At 38.8% G+C, this 22,818-nt stretch overlaps 1 protein-coding gene across 1 annotated transcript; it reads left to right on the top strand.

Moving 5' to 3' along the window:
- The first annotated feature begins 356 nt into the window (after window positions 1–356).
- On the top strand, window positions 357–879 carry LOC129665556 (40S ribosomal protein S24-like). The gene has a single exon (XM_055592296.1). The coding sequence runs from the start codon at window positions 386–388 to the stop codon at window positions 776–778; it is 393 nt and encodes a 130-aa protein (XP_055448271.1). The 5' UTR covers window positions 357–385; the 3' UTR covers window positions 779–879.
- Window positions 880–22,818: the final 21,939 nt, after the last annotated feature.

Here is a 22,818-nt window from a genome sequence, read left to right as displayed (position 1 = left end):
AGTTCCAGTTTATTGATTTTTGATCTTAGAGCCTGTTCTTTTGTTGTTCTGTTCAGGAAGTTCTCTCCTGTGCAAATTAATGTCCCCCTTTTCATTTCTGGTTTTGCTGATTTGGACAGTTTCTCTCTGCCTTTTAGTTAGTTTGGCTAAGGGTTTGTCTATCCTGTCGATTTTCTCAAAGAGCCAGCTCTTGGTTTCATTGATCCTTTGAATTGTTCTCTTTGTTTATAATTTATTTCTGCTCTGAGTTTGATCATTTTCAATCATATACTCCTCTTGGGTTTCTCTACTTCTCCCCCCTGTCTAGGGCTTTTAGATGTGTTTTGAAGTTGTCTGTAAGAAATATTTCATCTTCCTCCTCTGCACGTCGCACGCCACGGTCATCATGAATGACACAGTGACCATCCGGACCAGGAAGTTCATGACAAACCGTCTGCTTCAGAGGAAACAGATGGTCATCGATGTTCTTCACCCTGGAAAGGCAACAGTACCAAAGACAGAAATTCGGGAAAAGCTGGCCAAAATGTACAAAACCACACCAGATGTCATCTTTGTATTTGGATTCAGAACCCACTTTGGTGGTGGCAAGACAACTGGCTTTGGCATGATCTATGATTCTTTAGATTATGCAAAGAAGAATGAGCCTAAGCACAGACTTGCAAGACATGGCCTTTATGAAAAGAAAAAGACCTCCCATAAACAACGAAAGGAACGCAAGAACAGAATGAAGAAGGTCAGGGGGACTGCGAAGGCCAACGTTGGTGCTGGCAAAAAGTGAGTGGAGATTGGAGACAGCCAAAGGAGTAGATCTGCGGTGACTTGATCTGCTGTGATGTGCACATTTCTGAGAGGACAAATAAACTAAAAAGCTTAAAAAAAAAAAAAGAAAAGAAATATTTCAAACTTTTTTTCTGAAGGCACTTAGTGCTATGAACTTTCCTCTTAGCACTGCTTTCACTGTGTTCCATCAGTATGGGTAAGTTGTGCCTTCATTTTCATTGACTTTTAGGAGGTCTCTAATTTCTTTTTTTATGTCTTCCATGACCCAACTGTCATTGAATAGAGAGTTGTTTAGTTTCCATGAGTGTGTGGGGTTTTCTTATTTCTGTTGTTTTTGAGGTCTAATTTTAGGCCATGGTGATCTGATAGGATACAAGTGATTATTTCAGTCTTCTTGTATCTGTTGAGGCTTGCTTCGTGCTTGACTAGATGGTCAATTTTGTAGAGGTCCTGAGAAGAGAGTATACTCTTTCTGGTTTGGGTGAATAGTTATGTAGACATCTATTAGGTCTGTTTGATTTAGGACCTCTGTAAGTGTCATTATTTCCCTATTTCCTGTCTCAATGATCCGTCCCTTGGTGAGAGTGGAGTTTTGAAGGCTCCCATTATTAATGTGTTGGGATCGATGTGCAAATTAAGCTTTAATAATGTTTCATTTATGAATGCAGGTGCCCTTTTGGGGGGGCATAGATGTTCAGGATTGTGATGTGGATTTTTCCTTTGATGAGAATGAAGTGTCCCTCCTCATCTTTTTTGAATAATTGTGGTTGAAAGTCTCTTTTATTATTAGGATGGTGACTCCAGCCATTTTTCTGGCTCTGTTTACTTAAGAAGCCTTTTTCCAGCCCTTTACTCTGAGGTAGTGTTTATTTTTGTTGTAGAGGTATTTCTTGAATGCAGTAGAAGGTTGGATCCTATTTCCACAACCATTCTGTTACCTTGTGTCTTTTTATTGGAAAGTTGAGTCCATTGATGTTAATAGATAGATAATAGTGACCAATGAATATTAGTTCCTTTCATTGTGGAGTTTGTGGTGATAGTGTGTTTGTGTACCTGTTTTCTTTCAATTTTTTTGTTGTGATGTTATCTATATCTGTGTTTTCTTGGGTGAAGTTGATTTTGTTAGCTTGTAGTTTTCCTTTTAGTATCATCTGGCTGGGTTGCTGTGTAGATATTTTTAAGTTTAGTTTTGTCATGGAATATTTTGTTTTCTCCTCTATGTTGACTGAAAGTTTTGCTGGGTATAGTCATCTGGGTTAACGTCTGTGCTCTCTTAGAGTGTGTAATGAAATATGCCCAGGCCCTTCTGGCTTTCATGGTTTCTGTTGAGAAGTCTGTTGTGATTTCCATAGATCTAACTTTATATATTACTTGGCCTTCTTCCCTTGGTTATTTTCTTTGTTCTGTAGATTTAGTGTTTTGACTCTTATGTGAGATGAGGAGTTTCTTTTTTGGTCAAGACTATTTGGTGTTCTGTAAGCCTCTTGTGTATTTACAGACATCTCTTTCTTTAAGTTGGGAAAATTTTCTTCTATGATTTTCTTGAAAATATGTTCTGGCACTAGAAGCCTATGCCAGAAGGCTTTTTCATCTTTTTCATCTATTCCAATTATTCTTAGGTTTTGTCTTTTCATCGTGTCCTTGATTTCTTGCATGTCTTTACTCGGAACTTCTCTGATTTTATGTCTTTATTGAGAGTTGTATTGATTTCTTCAATTGTGTCTTCACTCCTCAGATTCTTTCCTCCATATCTTGAATTCTGTTGGTGATGTTTACCTCTGTGGTTTCTGATCACTTCTCTCGAATTTTGATCTCCTGGAGTTTCTCAGTGTATGTTTTCTTTATTGATTCTAATTCTGTTTTCATGTCTTGCACTATTTCCATCATCTGTTTGTATTTGGCTTCTTGTCTGTCCATGATAACTTCTATTTTTTTGTTTATTTCCTATTTATATGCCTCTCTTTGTTTGCCTGTATTTCTTTGAGAGCTTTGTTTCCTCTTTATGTGTCTCTAATAACTGGATAAGCATAGATTTTAGATAATTTTTCTGTGTTTCTTATGAATTAAAATTTCCATTGATGTTGGGGGTTGCTGGTGAAGCCATGATGTCCTGATTTTTGTTGGATATGTTCTTATGCAAGCCTCCAGCCATCTGATTGTCTATAGCCTTAGCTGTTTGTTTCTGGAGCCTGTACTTCAGACTGGGTCTATCTGTATCTGGAGCCTAGAGTGTTCTTCAGGAAGATGAGAGAGTTCCATCAGTTCGAAAGTGGATATTGATGTTTCAGATGTAGCTAAGAGGTAGCAGGTACATGTGCATATGCGTGGGAGTGTTCATGCAAGCATGCCTTGAATGACTTGTTGCTAGCAAGTGTAGCTGCCTGGAAGGACGGAGTGTAAGTACAGGTGTGGGTGCTGGTTCGGTTCCTGGTCTCAGTGCACATATGCACATGCCGTGAATGGCTCAGTGGCTTACAGGCCTGTAGTACTGTGTTCCAGGCACTCAGATTTGTCTGGGCTGCACCATCTTGGCTCCAGGAATTGTTTGTCTGAACTCCACTGGGAGAGCCACAGAACAGGGCCTTCAATGTTTCAAATGCTGTCCCAGGGATCCCTATGTTGCTCACAGAAAGGGTGTTGGTGGGAGGGATCTTATGTCTGGCTGCTAGCTTAGAGGGACCCACAATCTGGGGCTCTGCAGGTACTTGCTAGAAGGTGCACTCACGTGCAGGTGTAAGCGGAAAGCACAGAGTATCTAGGGTTCTCTACTCTCAGATTTGTGCCCACAGGGGCAAGTGAAAGTGTAGAAGATCTGCTAGTGGTATCCACTGTTTAGCCGTTAGAGCAGGGAGGCCCGTACTTGGGGCAGCCACAGCCACCTCAGCTGTCTCAGCTGCAGACAGCTTAAGAAAGTAACTTGGTATTTCAAACAACTAACTAAGCTGAAATAAGGAGAGGTGAATGGCTAGTCCAGCTGGTCCAACCATAGATCTCCATGAAGTATCCACTGACATCTCCATCCCAGTGGCAGAGTAGGATTCTGGTGCACACCCGAGGACCAATGAAGTATTTGTTCACACATAGCTTCCAGGCAACAGTGCTCATTAGGTTGCTATGCTAAGGAAGGAAAAAAAAAGTGTATCTAATACATGCATTTCTGGCTAATGGTCAGGGCAAAAACTGCATACAGGACCAATGACACTTCAAGCCAGATCAGAACTGATTGTCAAAGACAAGAAGCAGGGCTGCTGGTTATGAAAATCTAACTGCCTGACCGATTTCCTCTACTTTCATCAAAAGCAGATTGGTCTCAAAATCAATATTTTAATATAATGAAATGAAAATGATGTTTTTGCCATTAGATTTAAGGAAAGCATGTGACAAAATGCAATGCTATGTACAACAAAAGCTTGGAGTAAACATAACTGTTAGAAGGAAAATTCCTCAAGCTTATAAAGCACTTGAAAAAATTCATAACTAACATCATACTTAGTTATGAAATGTTGAGTGTTTTACAAGAAGGGGCTCCCTAAAGTAAGATTTCAGCTTTCACTATTTTCTAGTGAATATTGCTCCATGGAAACATGGAAAATTAGTTTTAAAAAGTGAAAAGATACACAATGTGGAAAGAAAAAAATAAAGCATCTCTCTATGTAACTATTGTGTAGCTCTTTCCTCTTAATTGAAACCTTCCTTCCTGAAGGGAGGAAGGAAGTTTATTAGAATTAGGAAGTAAATGAAATAAGACTCAGGATGTTGTTGACCCTTGATTAACAAACCCAGTCCAGAAGGTTATGTCAGCAGTAACAATTGATGAGAAGACAAGAGATTCCAATCAGTGGAACTATTGGCAAGTTGGGCTTGAATCTCTGGGGATCCAGCTTTCTTTAACCATCATTTATGCATTTATGACAAGAGACAGTGAGTGAGAAATCCTCCTTCTCTTCCAAGGCCTCTGGTAGGTGATGGGAGTGGGGAATGGTGTTTTAATTTCCAAAAATAAATAAATAAACAAACAAACAAACAAATACATAAAAAATAAACAGAAAGAAAATGGAGAGAAGCTAAGTTATTAAGCTTCAATTTTTGTGACAATCTTTGTGCTTGGTGGCTAAAAAAAGACCTATACAAACCTATGCATAAGGGATTATCAGAAGTAGGATGGATTACCTAGAGAGATGAAAGTTAGTGTGCGGTGAGGGGGGGGGAAGCAATGGCATATGTGCATATTCATTTGTGTGGGAAGCATATGTCTAGAGAGAGCACTCTCCCCTTCTAGTAAGTGTACTACATTATCAAAGTAGTACTGCTTTCCAAAAGCAGGTTTTGAGTAGGAAGGGAGATTTATAAAAACATACACAAAGAAAATTTATAAGCTGGATGCGTACAGTGCAAAGAAAAGAACCTGGATAACCAAGAGAACCACTGATCTGGCAAGAAATTAGTCTAATCTGAAAGACATAATGTTGAGGTTAGTTGTTTTGGTCCTGTTTGAATACCATCTGGCTTAACCAGATACCATAAGGCAATCTTTATATAGACCTTATCCCTGAGGTCTATATAAAAATTCCTGAAGGACTTCTTAAAAGTGGTAGCTCAGTGACCAATTGGTTTCCCATAGTAAGGGGAACAAGGATTGTTTCTAACAGGAACTCAATGGCTGGCTCGACCTCCCCATCCCCAAGGGAGGAGCAGTCCTGTTAGGCCACAGAGGAGGACTTTGCAGCCAGTCCTGAAGATACCTGATAAAACAGGATCAGATGAATGGAGAGGAGGCCCCCCCATCAGTGGACTTGGAAAAGGGCAGGGTGGAGATGAGGGAGAGAGAGTGGGATTGGGAGGGAATTAAGGAGTGGGATACGGCTGGGATACAGAGTTAATAAAATGTAACTGATAAGAAAAAAATAAAATTAAAAAAATAAATGATAAAAATAATTCCACAGGCAGCTTAAAAATTTTCTTGAGTGACAGTTATGTGCATTATTTTCTAACTAAAGTCTATGTGCAATAATTAAGAGGAACTATAAAGACAGTAAGTGGACTTTTGAAATTTGTTTCCAGTTCTTCATTCCTACCTATCTGAAGGGAATTCAAGCTTGTGAAATTAAAAAACACAATGATTGTTGGGTCTAGCTTGAAACTTGTTCTTTCATTGGCTCCTCTTAAGCCTCTTTTATGTGGTCCTGGATGTCATGTTGTTCAGTGATGGTGGTGGGATGCCTATAAAGTTTGCAGAATAGCCTTACATTTTGAGAGTTCTCAGAATTCCCTTTGAATGTGTTCTCCAATTGTTTGATTCCCACATGCACTCATTTCCTTCAATATCGTCTGCAAAATGCTGCTGCCCGCTTTTCTTGTTAATCAGTAATAAGCACTGACTGTTCTTTGCCTGTTCTGTTGTTCTTTCTAACACGAATACCTCTCCTACTTAAATTTCTTGTTGTGTTCTTAGATCTTTTCTATCAAGATGGAATAGAAATGCAAGTGAGCTAGACTCAAGCTGTTATGTAGCTAGTTAAATATTAGAAGAATTGGAGGGCATTAGGTCTTGACCCCTCGCTCAGAATCAACATCAGGTAAAAATGAGTATTGGAACTGTGGGCCTCTAATTATTGGTTAGAAGAATAGCTCCAGAGTCATAGTTCCCATCCTGGGACAATATGGGACATCCTGAACTTCCCAGAAGATCATTAGTTGAAACTTGTAAGACAGCAGTAGTCTTTCAGATAACGAACAAGGACATACATTGATCTTTGCAGAACAATTGATCTAAATGGCTATGACAATGACCTGCCCAAGAAAATGCACCTCAGGAAAGCCATATGCTTCAGAAATTTTAGAAATGGCAGAAATCTTGCTTAAAATGTACATCAGCATAATGGTCTCTTGGCTTTGATCCACTCCTACCCATTAAGAGTGACACACTTTACTCTGTAATAAATTGTGCCTGTCTTCTACAATTATACTTTATGTCCCTTGTCTGAATCCACCCTTTCACTTTTGTGTGTAGGCATGTCAGATGTCTTCATCTCCCCACATTTTTTAGACAGTCTCCTCTGAGAATAGAGGGCACTGCTTTACTAGACTGGCTGGTGAGAACTCTCCAGAGGTTTCCTGTCTCTGCCTCCTTCTCCCCCAGTGCTAGAATTACAGAAGCTTGCTAAGGCTTCTGTAATCCAGTTTTCATATAGGTGCTGAAGATCTGAATTTGGGTTCTCATACTTGCACACCAAACACTTTATCAACTGGTCAGTCTTTACAGCCCTTTCTCTGGTCTTTGCTGTTGGGAAGCAAAATCAGAGAGAGGAGAGGGATCCAAGATGGCGACGCCAAGAGGACACTGTGTCTGAAGAGTAGGATAGCAGTGACTACACAGCAACCAACAGACAAAACTCTGGGCCCTAAAACACTAACAATTTTGTTTCCCAAGTAAAAGGAAACCCCATGGTGTGGGAAGCAGTCAAGTCCATTCTCAGGTCACCCAGATAATTCCCAGAAGAGTTCTTGGGTCCAGCAGGCACTTGGTTGCCAGCTCAGAGCCACATGCCTGTGGGCTCTGACCTCTATCCCAGGCTGAACTGTGGGCCCCACAACACCAGGCACTGGAATTTCTAGTCCAGAGAAAAACCCACAGTGAAGGAATGAATTGGGACCTCAGGTCCCAGACAATCCCTAGAGAAGGTCCCAGGGTCCAGTGGGTGCTCAGCCACCAGCCCAAAGACTTGTCTGTGTGCCTGATTCACCATCCCAGACAGAACTGTGGGCTCCAGGGCCACAGAGACTGGGTTTCTCTGTCAAGATGAAATACAACTGTGAAGGAAATAGCAGGTCCAACCTCAGGGCACTCAGCCAAACCCCCTGCCCCCTAAAAAGTTCCTATAGGCACCCAGCCACCAGCATGGGGCCACTCATCTGCTTCTGCATGCTCTAGTCCCCATCCCAGACTGAACTGTGGACCCCAAAATAACACAGACTGGGACTCCCTTTTGGGAGGAAACCCCACAGTGAGGGAAACATCAGGTCTGACCTCAGGGCATCCAGCTCCGGAAAAGTTTCTGGGTTCCCACAGGCTCTGTTCTCTAGCCTCCAGCTGCATGCATGAGTGCTGCACTCACCTCCCACTGATTACCTCTTGAGTACTGGGGCACAGAGCTCCAACCTCAAACCTACAAAAGCCTGGGATCCATGGGATGAGCCCTAGACACTGCACCAAGGTGCAACCTGTCTTCCTAGCTAAACTGACCAAGCAGCGGGGCTCCCTGCTTCTTCAAGAGGGCTGTGCCCAGAAAACACAGTGTAAGTGCAGCAGCAGCAGCCCAGTAAATTCAGAGCAAGAAACCCAGAGGCAGGGCAGCTATCTCCAAGACTTTTCCTGGTAAAAGGAGAGCCACCTGACTACCAACAACCGCAGTTACCACACAAGTCCATATACCTGAGGTGAGCTGTGGCAATTCCTGAGAAGCACTGGCCATTTGGTGACTATAGCCAAAAAGCTGAGGAGGCCTCCTTCAGGTACAACAATCTTCCTGCCAAGGGGATTCTCCCCACCCCAGGATTTCAGGAGGCACCAGAAACTAACAGTCATCATATAAGCCAGATGGATAGAGGGCAGCATAAAAGAATGACCGAAAAAAGCCAAAGCAATATGGTATCTCCAGAACCCAGTTATTCAAGGACAAGCAGCCCTGGACACCCTATCATAAGTGAAATCCAAGAAGATGAGCTTATATCTATGCTTATGAAGAGGTTAATGGAGGAAATAAAAAATGTTTAAAGAATTAGAGGAAGATAAAGTCAAACAGATTATGGCCATCCATAAAGAAATAGAAGAAGTCAAACATATTATGGCTTTCCATAAAGAAATGGAGGTAGATAAAGTCAAATAGAATATGGACATCCGAAAAGAAAATACAGGAAGATGCAGCCAGACAGTTTGTGGCCTTCAGAGAGGAAAGAATTAAGTCACTGAAAGAAATAAAAGAAACAGAGGAACGTTCAAACAAGCAGGTGAAGGAATTGAAGTTAAAACAGGAAAATACAGTCAGACAGCTGAAGGAAATCAACAAAACAGTTCAAGATCTGAAGACAGAATTCAAAAAAATTAAAGAAAAAAAAACCAGAAGATATCATGGAGACGAAGAACTTAGGGAAGAAAATAGGAACTACAGAGATAAACAACAGACTACAAGAGATGGAAGAAAGAATCTCAGGTGTGGAAGATACAGTGGAAGAAGTCAATGTATCCATCAAAGAAAATATTAAATCTAAAAAATTTCCTAACACAAACCGTTCAAGAAATTGAAGACAACACGAAGAGACAAAAACCTAAGAATAATAGGAATAGAAGAAAAAGAAGATTCCCTCCTCCAAGGCCTAGAAAAAATTTTCAACAAAATCATAGAAGAAAATTTCCCCAACTTAAAGCAGAGGCCTATAAGCATACAATAGACCCACAGAACACTTAATAAATTAGACCAGAAAAGAAAATCCTACCTCCACATAATAATCAGCACAATAAGTACACAGAACAAAGAAAAAATACTAACAGCTACAAGGGAAAAAAGCTAAGTAAACCCATCAGAAACAAACCTGATTTCTCAGCAGAGACTGTGAAAGCCATAAGGGCTGGGAAGGATATCATGCAGACCCTAAGAGAACACAGATGTCAGCTAAGGCTACTATTCCCAGCAAAACTCTCAGTCATCTTTGATGGAGAAAGCAGGATATTCAATGACAAAAACAAATTTAAATAATACTCACCCACAAATCCAGTGTTACAGAAGATACTAGAAGGAAAAATACAACCCAGGAAACCTAACTACAGTCAGGAAAACACAGGAAATAATTAACCTCACTACAGCAAAATAAAAAAGTAGCCAAGCACACAAACCACAAGCAACATAAAAATCAAAGGATCTAACAGCCACTGGTCATTAATCTCTCTTAATAACAATGGATTCAACTCTCCAATAAAAAGACACAGACAAACAAAACGGATGAGTAAACAATATGTTGCATACAAGAAACACACCTAAGTCACAAAGATAAACATTACCTGAGAGTAAAGGGCTGGAAGACAGTTTCCCAAGCAAATGAACCCAAGAAGCAAGCAGGAGTAGCCATTCTAATATCTATTCAAATAGACTTTCAATCAAAATTAATAAAAAGAAATGGAGAAGGACACTTCATACTCATCAAGGGAAAATTCCACCAGGAAGACATCACAATCCTGAACATTGATGCCCCAAATACAAGGGCACCCACATCTGTAAAAGAAACATTAATAAAACTTAAACCGCACATGGAATAGTGGGAGACTGCAAAACCCCACTCTCAACAAAGGACAGGTCAACAAAACAGAAATTAAAAAAGGAACAAATGACTCTGACAGAGGTCATGAATCAAATGGACCTAACAGACATCTACAGAACCTTTCACCAAACACAAAAGAATTTACCTTCTTCTCAGCACCACATGGAACCTTCTCCAAATTAGACCATATAATTGGTCACAAGGAAAGCCTGAACAGATACAAGAAGATTAAAATAATCCCTTGTATCCAATCTGAGACCCATGGTAAAAGCAGGACCTCACAAACAAGAGAAATAACAAAAAGCCTAAACTCACATGGAAACTGAATATCTCACTACTCAATGAGAGCTGGGTCAGGGAAGAAATAGAGAAAGAAATTAAAGACTTCCTAGAAGTCAATGAAAATGAAGGCACAACATACCCAAACTTATGGGACACAATGAAAGCAGTGCTAAGAGGAAAGTTCATAGCACTAAGTGCCTTCAAGAAGAAATTTGAAACATCTCATACAAGTAACTTAACAGCTCACTTGAAAGGCCTACAAAAAAAAAAAAAAAAAGAAGCAGACACACCCAAGAAGAGTAGATGTCTGGAAATCATCAAACTCAGGGATGAAATCAATAAGTTAGAAACAAATAAAACAATTCAAACAATTAATGAAACCAAGAGTTGATTCTTTGAGAAAATAAAAAATATAGACAAACCCTTAGCCAAATTAAATAAATAAAAGGCAGAAAGACACTATCCAAATAAACAAAATCAGAAATAAAAAGGGGGACACTGAGGAAATCCAAACAATCATTAGGTCTTACTTCAAAAGAATATACACCACAAAATTTGAAAATCTAAATGAAATGGACACTTTCTTGATCAATTCCACTTACCAAAGCTGAATCAAGACCAGGTAAATAAATTAAATAGTCCTATATCCACCAAGGACATAGAAACTGTCATCAAAAGTTGCTCATCGAAAAGAAGCCCAGGGCCAGATGGTTTCAGTGCAGAATTCTATCAGACCTTCAAATAAGAGCTAACACCAATACTCTTCAAACTATTCCACAAAACAGAAACAGAAGGAACATTTTCAAACTCATTCTATGAAAGCACTGTCACCTTGGTACCTCAATCTCACAAAGACCCAACAAAGAAAGAGAATTTCAGGCTAATCTTCCTTATGAACATTGATGCAATATTAATAAAATACTCACAATCTGAATCCAAGAACACATCAAAGATATCATCCACTATGAACAAGTTGACTTCATTCCAGGTATGCAGGGGTGGTTCAATGTACGGAAATCCATCAATGTGATCTATCATATAAACAAACTGAAAGAAAAAAAAAAACCACCTGATCATCTCCTTTGATGCTGAAAAAGCATTTGACAAAATCCAACACCCATTCATGTTTAAAGTACTGGAGAGATCAGGGATACAAGGCATATATCTAAACATAGTAAAGGCAATATACAGCAAGCTTGTAGCCAACATGAAACTCGATGGAAAGAAACATAAAGTAATCCCACTGAAATCAGGGACAAGGCAAGGCTGCCCAGTTTCTCCATATCTCTTCAACATAGTTCTGGAAGTCCTTGCTCGAGCAATAAGACAAATAAAAGAGATGAAGGGGATTCACTGTAGAAAAAAATGAAGTCAAACTGTCACTATTTGCAGGCGATATGATAGGATACATGAGTAACTCCAAAAATTCTACCAGGGAACTTGTACAACTGATAAACACCGTCAGCAACGTGGCTGGATACAAAATTAACTCAAAAAAAAAATCAGTATACAGAAGAGAAATCTGTATACAGAAGACAAATAGGCTGAGAAAGAAATTAGGGAAATAACAACCTTCACAATAGCCACTAATAACATAGAGTAACTTGGTGTAACTCTAACCAAGCAAGTAAAAAATTTGCATGAAAAAAACCTTCCAGTCTCTGAAGAAAGAAATAGAAGAAGATATCAAAAGATGGAAAGATCTTCCATGTTCATGGTTTGGCAGGATTAATATAGTAAAAATGGTCATCTTACCAAAAGCAACCTAGTGATTCAATGCAATTCCCATCAAATTGTCATCACAATTCTTTACAGACCTGGAAAGAAAAATTCTCAACTTCATATGGAATAACAAGAAACCCAGAATTGCTGAAACAATCCTCTACAATAAAATATCTTCCGGAGGTATCTCCCTCCCTGATCTCAAGCTGTACTATAGAGCAACAGTAATAAAAAACTGCATGGAACTAGCATAGAAACAAGCTGGTGGACAATGGAATTGATAAGAAGACCCAGAAATAAACCCAAACACTTATGGACACCTGAGGTTTGACAAAGATGCCAAAACCATACAATGGAAAAAAGATAGCATCTTCAACAAATGGTGCTGTTCTAACTGGATGTCTACAGATCCATACTTATCACCCTGCACAAACTAAAGTCCAAGTGAATCAAAGACCTCAACATAAAACCAGACACACTAAACCTCTTAGAAGAAAAAGTGGGGAAGAGCATTGAGCTCACTGGCAGTGGAGACAACTTCCTTAACAGAAAACCAGCAACATAGGCTCTAAGACCAATTATCAAGAAATGGGACCCCATGAAACTGAAAAGTTTCCGTAAAGCAAAAGATACCATAGAACAAAACGACAGCCTACAGACTGGGAAAAGATCTTCACCAACCTATATCTGACAGAGGGCTAATATCCAGAATTTTATATATTTTTCATATGAACCAAATAAGTTAAAAGGTAACGAATCAAGCAATTCAGTTGAAAAAAATTGGCTATGGAGCTAAACAGAGAATTCTCTGTAGAGGAATATAGAATGACAGAGAAACACTTAAAGAAATGCTCAGTGTCCTTAGTCACCAAGGAAATGCAAATCAAAATGACCCTGAGATTTCACAACTATGAGAATGGTTAAGATCAAAAACTCAAGTGACAACACATGCTGGAGAAGATGTGGAAAAAGAGGAACCTTCCTCCACTGTTGGTTGGAATGTTAACTTGTACAACCATTTTTGAAATCAATCTGGTGCTTTCACAGACTAGGAATAGCGCTTCCTCAAGATCCAGCTATACCATTCCTAGGCATATATCCAAGAGACATCCAAGAGATGCTCAAGTACAACCATGTTTGTAGCAGCTTTATTTGTAATAGCCAGAAGCTGCAAAACAGCCAAGATGCCCCTCAGTTGAAGAATGGATATAGAAATTGTGGTACATCTACACAATGGAATATTTCTCAACAATAAAAAAAACAACAAGAAAATCATGAAATTTGCAGGTAAATGGTGAGAACTAGAAAATATCATCCTGAGTGAGGTATCCCAGAAGCAGAAGGACTCACAGGGTATATACTCACTCATAAGTGGATATTAGACATATAATACAGGATAACCATACTAAAATCTGTACACCTAAGGAAGCTAATCAAGAAGGAGGGCTAAGATGCTCAATCCCTATTTAGAAAGGCAAAGGGGATGGACATCAGAGGAGGGAGAAAACAGGGAACAGAACAGGAGCCTACCACAGAGGGACTCTGAAAGGCTCTATTCTGAAGGTTATCGAGGCAGATGCTGAGACTCATAGCCAAACTTTGGGCAGAGTGCAGGGAATCTTATGAAAGAAGGGGCAGATAGAAAGACCTGGAGAGGACAGGAGCTCCACAAGGAGAGCAACAGATCCAAAAAGCCTTGGCACAGGGGTCTTTTCTGAGACTGATACTCCAGTCAAGGTCCACTCATGGAGATGGCCTGGAACCCCTGCACAGAGGTGGCCTATGGCAGTTCAGTGTCCAAGAGGGTTCCAAAGTAATGGGAACAGAGACAGTCTCTGACAGGAACTGATTGGCCTGCTCTTTGATCACCTCCCTGTGAGTCGGGAGCAGCCTTACCAGGCCCCAGAGGAAGATAATGCAGCCAGTTCTGATGAGACCTGATAGACTAGGATCAGAGGAAAAGGGAAGAGGACATCCCTTATCAGTGGACTGGGGGAGGATGGGGTTTGGAGGAGATGAGGGAGGGAGCTACAGGGAGGATTCAAAGTGAATAAACTGTAATTAATAAAAATAATATTAAAAATTAAAAAAGAAATGCTCAATATCCTTAGTCATCAGGGAAATGCAAATCAAAACAACCATGAGATTTCACATTACACTCTTCAGAATGGCTAAGATCAAAATCTCAAGTGACAACAGATGCTGGAGATGTTGTGGAGAAAGGGGAACCCTCCTCCATTGCTGGTGAGAATGTAAACTTGTGCAAACATTTTGGAATTCAGTCATGGCACTTTCTCAGACAATTAGGAATACTGCTACCTAAAGATCCAGCTATACCATTCCTAAACATATATCCAAAAGATGCTCAAGTACACAACCAGGACATTTGCTCAGCCTTGTTCAGAGCAGCTTTAGTCACAATAGCCAGAATCTGGAAACAACCCAGATGTCCCTCAACTGAGGAATGGACACAGATATTGTACATTTACACAACGGAATACTAAATAATTAATACTAATTGAATACTAATTAAAAACAAGGAAATCATGAAATTTGCAGGTAGCTGGTAGGAACTAGAAAAGATCATACTGAGTGAGCTATCTCAGAAGCAGAAAGACTCACATGGTATATACTCACTTGTTAGTGGATATTAGACATATAATATAGGATAATCATACTAAAGTATGTAAACCTAAATAAGTTAAGTAAGAACGAGGTCCCTCGGTAAGATGCTCAATCTTCATTCATAAAGGAAAACTGTAGAGACATCAGAAGAAGGTGAAAACAAGGAACAAGACAGGTCCCTACCACAGAGGGCCTCTGAAAGACTCTACCTGGCAGGGTATTAAAGCTGTTGCTGAGATTCATAGCCAGACTTTGGGCAGAGTGCAAGGAATCTTATGAAAGAAGTGGGAGATAGAAAGACCTGGAAGGTTCTGGAGCTCCACAAGGGGAGCAACAGAACCAAAAATCTGGGCCTCGGTGTTTTTTTCTGAGACTGATACTCCAACTAAGGATCATTCATGGAGATAACCTAGAACCCCTGCACAGAGGTAACCAATGGCAGCTCAGTCTCTGAATGGGCTCCCTAATAAGGGAAACAGTGGTTGTCTTTGACATGAACTCAGTGGCTAGCTCATTGATCACCTCCTCCTGAGGGGGGAGCAGCTTTGCAAGGCCACAGAGGAAGACTATGGAAAACATTCCTGATGAGACCTTACAGGCTAGGTTCAGATGGAAGGGGAGGAAGTCCTCCACTATCATTGGACTGTGGAAGGTGCAAGGGAGGAGATGAGGGAGGGAAGGAGGGCAGGATTGGGAGGGGAAGAGTGTGGGGCTACAGCTGGGATACAAAGTGAATAAACTGAAATAAATAAAAAAATGTATTAAAAAAAAAGAGAGAGATGCTGGTGAGAAGAATATACTTATTCTTCCTTGTTGGATTAGTGGTATACTTCCCTAATCAGAAATTTTCAAGTGAAGGGTGTTTGGGGACTGTGAGCTCTTTCATGAGAATCTAAAACAGTGATGACTTTCCTATAACAAAAGACAGTAAAGAGAACATAGGAAGTTTATTTTGTTGCAGTTTTATACAAATATGATCCTTCAGATTGAATATACTGAGCCCCAATATGAACTATCGACTTTTATGCTTGAGATTGATACAGTTTGGACAGCCCTGTAGATATGATCAGATAAAAGTAGAATTTTCTAGAAACAGATTGAGATAGAAAAGCCTGTTAAGATTTTTTTAATAGTCTCTGTATGTAACATTTCTTCCTCCAAGGCATGTGGCACGACCCTCTGGATTAAGAGTTTAAATAACATTATTCAAAATAAGTCATAGAATATCTTTATGGCCATCTGTAAGACAAAACATAAGAGAATAATAATTTTGAGGTTTATGGCTTTTTTTTTTTACAGGAAAGAGTTCTAGTTTCTATAACATGGCTTAGAGAAGAAAATGCTAATTTTTATGGGGGAGTGAAGTGGAGTGGTTTCAGGAGACTAGAACAGGATGTTAGCTGGAAATTTTACTTATGCTTCTTATATGTCCTTCATTTTAGTTTATTGTTTTCTGGATCCCAACAAGATTCACAATAGATATCAATTCTCTCTTCTGCCATTTTTGAGCAATGTCATGGTTCTCTTCAAAGTAACAATAAATATCTTTCTCTGTGTCAGTGAGTACAATATTGCACTATTTTTACTGATTTACAGTTTTATTGTGTAAGAAAACCAATTATTCAGAATATAATGATGTTTTTTAGCTAATGTATTTCTCTTTCTTCAACAATTTAGCTTCTGTCATTCAACAAATTTTCTCATAAAATCCATATATACAGTATTTTGCCTGCTATGTATAAGATGTTTGCTTCTAAACCTAGTTCAGAGATAGCAGGTAACCAACAATGGATAAGGATAAGGATTTTCAAAAATTGGATGATTCTATGTTGTCCTGGCTGTTCTCTAGCTCCTGACCTTTAACTCCTGACTCAGCCTCCACAGTAGTTGGCACTATAAGCATGCACCACCATATTACTTCCTGAATAGGGCCTCAATCCAAGCATGTTAGGCCTTCTTGTCACAGAGCCTATATTCTACTCTCCTTATGAAATATAAGTGAAGCCATTTCACTTAGGACATCTAACCTGGTAGAAGGTAATGTCACATCTGAAAAGAATAGTCAAGGCATAACAGTTTGTACATTGTTATAATCATTTTCCAAGATAGAAATGATAGAATGAGCTTAGAGATTGATGTGCTTTGAAGACTACATATGGTTTTTGTTTATAGAATGGTACTTTTTGAAAGCTCCCTTCTCCTGTCTTCTAAAGTTTCGTCATTACTAAAAACCACAAAAACTTTTTAGACATGCCATCACATGAGTGAATGTTTTCCATTCATTCAGGATCTGCTTTTGTGATCTTTCAAAACTGCAACTAAAATAAAAGTGTTCCTTTTCTTTAAAACGTAGAGGACTTAAAACCAGTGTAATTAATACATCTGTTTAATTTCTTGTGTGGCCACATTCTCCTGTCACACAGTCTGGGAATTCTTCCAGACAGGAAAATATTTAAGTTTTTAATATTCTGTTTCAACAAACTTAACTACGCTACAGATATTTGGACAATAGAAGGGATGGAATTACAACAATTGATGGCAAGAAGATAGCAGGAACATGTGAACAGAGCTAAAAGGTACAACTGACAGTTTATTACAATATAAAATAGCTTCACCTTTCTTTGGGTCAAATCATATTTGTTCAGGTCGTATGAAGTGTTGAATGTTTGGAACATAGTTAAATTTACCTGCATTTAAAAGAAATGCCATGATGTTTTTTTATGATCAAATTACTAGTGGACTCCTAGGTAAAGGAAGAGGAAAGGGAGAATAAATAAATGTCCAAGGTTCATTTGTTACTAAACCTACACCCACTCTTAATTTTGGAAGTCACTAGAAAAAGAAATATAAACAGTACACTAAAAATTAGTTTTCTATGTACTTATCATGGAGTCTCTTTTATAATGCATGGAGAGGTTTAGCCTCCCTATCCACCCCCTAAAAACAATGGGTATCATGTGATTGTATTGAACTCTATATAAGCTCTGTACTGTAAAAAAAAAAAAAAAAAAAAAAACAAAAAAAAAAACAGACACAGTTGAGAAATACCTGAAACTTTTTGTGTTCCAAACAACTAGCCATAAAAGACCACCCTGTCATGGAAAAATCTGGTAATTGCCATTAACCTTTAGAACACACACACACACACACACACACACACACACACACACACACACAGACACTATTAAGGATTAAAATGTATTTAGATTCTGTACACACTACAACAGGGATAAACCTTAAAAACACAGTATTAAGTGAAATAAACACAAAAGAATAATTATTATGTATCATTCTGCTTATATGACATTTATATAATAGGAAAATTATTGAAGATAGAAAGTTCAGTTAGAGGTTACCCAAGTCTCAAGGGAATAAAATGAGGAGTTACTATTTAATGGGTAGAAAGTTTCTGTTTGGGAGTGATAAGAAAAGTCTGAAAATAGATAATATTCTTGGTTCCCCAACATTGTGAATATTCTTAATACCATGAAATTATAGGCATAAAATAGGTTAAGATAGAAAATTCTACTGTATAATTTGCTACAAGAGGAATGAAACAATGAAAAAAAAAATCATGCTACATTAAATCAACCAGCTGCACAGGATATATATTATATGACCCCATTTCTATGGAGTACACAGAAGAGAGACTTAATAAAGGCAAAAGTATGGAAAGGGAGGGTGGGGCTGGGAGGAGAAGAGGGAGGGGCCTATGACCAAGATGTAAATTAATTAATAAAAAATAACAGGCAAAAAAATCACAAAGTACAATAAAAGTTATAAAGAATTATGGCTGAAGTTTTACAAAATGCTTGTTTGGAATGATGGTGGTTACACTATGTTGATAATGAACTTAATCTTTAAACTTATTCTTAAAATGATTTGAGTAATAAATTTCATTTTTCAGTACATTTAATCACAAGAAATAAATATTTAAAAGTACAATTCGGGACACCTAATGAAAAATTTCAAGCAAACTTTATAAGATCTATGTGCTATACTTTTCTTTATTCTGTACCGATGTAAACACTACCGTCAAATTTAATGAGACTAGCTTTAGTATGTGGTCGAGATCGTGGATCAGAGATCTAGCTCAACATGTAAAGTATCTGTTGACAAGCCTGACAATTTGAGTTCAACTTTTGGACCCATATTGCAGAAGAAAATATTCAGCTGACTACTCACAAATTGCCCTTTGACCTAAGAGTGGTGTGGTATGTACAATTACCCATGCTCATTCATCCACCTCTATACTCACTCACCAAATTATGTGGAAGACAATACCTCCACTAAACATCTTATGGCACCAGTTAAAATCTCTAGTGCCAGGAATGGATTTCATCTTGTTCAGTTTGTGGTCAAAGGGTCCATATGGAAACCACCAAGCATCATAGCTTTTTTTTCTCCCATTGCATTTCATGTATTGTGATTACGAGGAAATTGTGACCTGTTCATTTAACTCGGATATATATATATATAGACAGAGCATGCAGTATATTACTGAAATGTCCATTCATCATATTGAGTTGTTGAATCTGCTGAAGTATACAGATATGTTTAGGAACCATTCAGAATTTGCCCATGGAGTCCTTATTTATAGTTTCTGTGATTTAAAATTACAGAATAGAAAAATAGTTCATATTATAGTCATAAAACAAAACCAATGATTTAGGGTATTGACAATCTTCTCACAATTCATATTTTTCCTTGGATCTGATATTTTCTTTTCCCCTCTATTATTATAACTATTATTAATTTTATTATTATTATGATTGTCTGTGTGTGAGTTTGTGTGTGTGTGCGTTTGCATGGCATGGAAGGCCTAGCATGGAACTTCTACGAAAAATCAGAGAACAAGTTTATGTAGTTTGTTGTAACCTACTTTAACCTGCATTAAGACCTATTTTAGTTCTTAACATAACTGTAGCTCATCTGTTAACACCTGCTGTTGTTTTTAGCATATCAGAAGCCATTTTGCCTCTAAATCTCCATTTTGGTTATAAGGTGAAATAGCGTTCAGGTTCTCAGGCACGGAGGGCCTGAGACCAGAATACAATTCAATAGTTCAATACTTGCTGCCTAGAATGAAACAATATATGATAAATGCATGTCCCACTTGAGTTAAAGATATTTGTTCTATTAGAGTTAAGACTGCAAAGTCTTGCTATGGTTCTTTCTCCAAGAATGGTGGGGAACTGGAATGTCTGCACACCTATATCCTAGCCAATCACCTTAAAACTCTTTGTCTAGCTACCTAGATGTAACACATTGGGGACAAAATTGTTTATGTGTAGCTAGTCAAAATGATGAAATGCTGCTCATCTCTCTTTCTACACCTGGTTACCTGGTTGGTACCTGAATACAGTTTTTCATATTAAAAAATCTGCCTTAGAAACAGACTTATCAGTTACATTTTATTAACTCTGTATCCCAGCCGTGTCCCGATCCCTCATTCCCTCCCAATCCCACCCTCCCTCCCTCATCTCCACCGTGCCCCTTTCCAAGTCCACTGATAGGGGGGACCTCCTCCCCATTCATCTGATCCTGTTTTATCAGGTATCTTCAGGACTGGCTGCGAAGCCCTCCTCTGTGGCCTAACAGGACTGCTCCTCCCTTGGGGGTGGGGAGGTCAAAGAGCCAGTCATTGAGTTCATGTTAGAAATAGTCCTTCTTCCCCTCACTATGGGAAACCAGTTGGTTATTGAGTTACCACAGGCCACATCTGAGCAGAGGTTCTAGGTTATATCCATACATGGTCCTTGGTTGAATGCCAGTCTCAAAAAAGACCATGTGCCCAGATATATTTGGTCCTTGTGGAGCTCCTATCCTTTCCCCATCATACTAACTCCCCTTCTTTCATATGATTCCCTGTACTCTGCCGAGGTTTGGTCATGAGTCTTTGTATCTGCTTTGAAAACACTGCTAGTTAGAGTCTTTCAGATGCACCCAGTAGACTCCTGTCATACATTCAATGCACATCCCATCTGTCTTTCTAAATGAGGATTGATCATCTTACCCCATGTCTGCTCTCTTGATTATCTTTTTTAGTGTATAGATTTCATTATGTTTGTTATATCTTATAGGTCTATATAAGTGAGTATATACCGTGTTTGTCTTTCTCCTTCTGGGATATTTCACTCAGAATGATCTTTTCTAGATCCCACCATTTGCCTGCAAATTTCATGATTTCCTCCTTTTTGATTGCTGAGTAGTATTCCATTGTGTAAAAATACCACAATTTCTGTACCCATTCCTCCGTTGATGGACATCTGGGTTGTTTCCAGATTCTGGCTATTACAAATAAAGCTGCTATAAACATGGTTGAGCAAGTATCCCTTTTGTGTACTTGAGCAAAGTTTGGGTATATACCTAGCAGTGGTATAGCTGGGTCTTGAGGAAGCACTATTCCTAATTGTCTTAGAAAGCGCCAGATAGATTTCCAGAGTGGTTGTACCAGTTTACATTCCCACCAGCAGTGGAGGAGGGTTCCCCTTTCTCCACAACCTCTCCAGCATGTGTTGTCCCTTGAGTTTTTCATCTTGGCCATTCTGATGGGTGTAAGGTGAAATATCAGGGTCGTTTTGATTTGCATTTCCCTGATGGCTAATGAGGTTGAGCATTTCTTTAAGTGTTTCTCTGCCATTCAATATTCCCCTGTCGAGAATTCTCTGTTTAGCTCTGTTCCCCATTTTTTAATTGGATTACTTGGTTTGCTGCTTTTCAACTTCTTTAGTTCTTTGTATATACTGGATATTAGTCCTCTGTCAGATAAAGGGTTAGTGAAGATTTTTTTCCCAATCTGTAGGCAGTCATTTTGTTTTGATGACGGTGTACTTTGCTTGACAGAAGCTTTTCAGTTTCATGAGGTCCCATTTATTGATTGTTGCTCTTAGAGCCTGTGCTGTTGGTGTTCTGTTCAGGAAGTTGTCTCCTGTGCCAATGAATTCTAGGCTGTTCCCCACTTTTTCTTCTAACAGATTTAGAGTATCTGGTTTTATGTTGAGGTCTTTGATCCACTTGGACTTTACTTTTGTGCAGTGTGATAACTATGGATCTATTTTCATTTTTCTGCATGTACACATTCAGTTGGACCAGCACCATTTGTTGAAGATGCTGTCTTTTTTCCATTGAATATTTTTTGGCTTCTTTGTCAAAAATCGAGTATTCATAGGTGTGTGGGTTTATTTCTGGGTCTTCTATGCAGTTCCATTGATCCTCCTTTCTGTTTTTATGACAATACCATGCAGTTTTTATTACTATTGCTCTGTAGTACAACTTGAGATCGGGGATGGAGATACCTCCAAATGATCTGTTGTTGTACAGGATTGTTTTGGAGATTCTGGGTTTTTTGTTTCTCCATATAAAGCTGAGAATCTTTTTTTCAAGGTCTGTAAAGAATTGAGTTGGTATTTTGATGGGAATTGCATTGAATCTGTAGATTGCTTTCGGCAGGATGGCCATTTTCACAATGTTAATCCTACCAATCCATGAGCACGGGAGATCTTTCCATCTTCTGAGATCTTCTTCAGTTTCTTTCTTCAGAGACTTGAAGTTTTTCTCAAACAGGTCTTTCACTTGCTTGGTTAGTGTCACCCCAAGGTACTTTATGTTATTAGTGGTTATTGTGAAGGGTGTTTCTCAAATGGACCTAATAGATGTCTACAGATCTTTTCATCCAAACTCAAAAGAGTATACATTCTTTTCAGCACCACATGGAAGCTTCTCCAAAATAGACCATATAGTTGGTCATAAACCAAGCCTCAACAGATACAAAGAGATTGAAATAATCCCTTGTATTCTATCTGACCACCATGGACTAAAGCTGGACCTCAACAGCAACAGAAATGACAAAAAGCTGACACGCACATGGAAACTGAACAACTTGTTACTCAATGACAGCTGGGTTAAGGAAGAAATAAAGAAAGAAATTAAAGACTTCCTAGAATTCAATGAAAATGAAGGCACAACATACCCAAATTCATGGGACACATTGAAAGCAGTGCTCAGAGGAAAATTTATAGCACTAAGTGCCTGCAAGAAGAAATTTGTAACATCACATACAAACAACTTAATGGCCCAACTGAAAACCCTAGAAAA

The sequence above is a fragment of the Psammomys obesus genome, unplaced genomic scaffold (assembly GCF_907164565.1).
Source record: "Psammomys obesus unplaced genomic scaffold, mPsaObe1.curated_primary_1811, whole genome shotgun sequence".
NCBI classification, from domain to species: domain Eukaryota; kingdom Metazoa; phylum Chordata; class Mammalia; order Rodentia; family Muridae; genus Psammomys; species Psammomys obesus.
The sequence above is the reverse complement of the archived record's forward strand: the minus strand, read 5'-3'. Positions and strand labels throughout refer to the sequence as shown.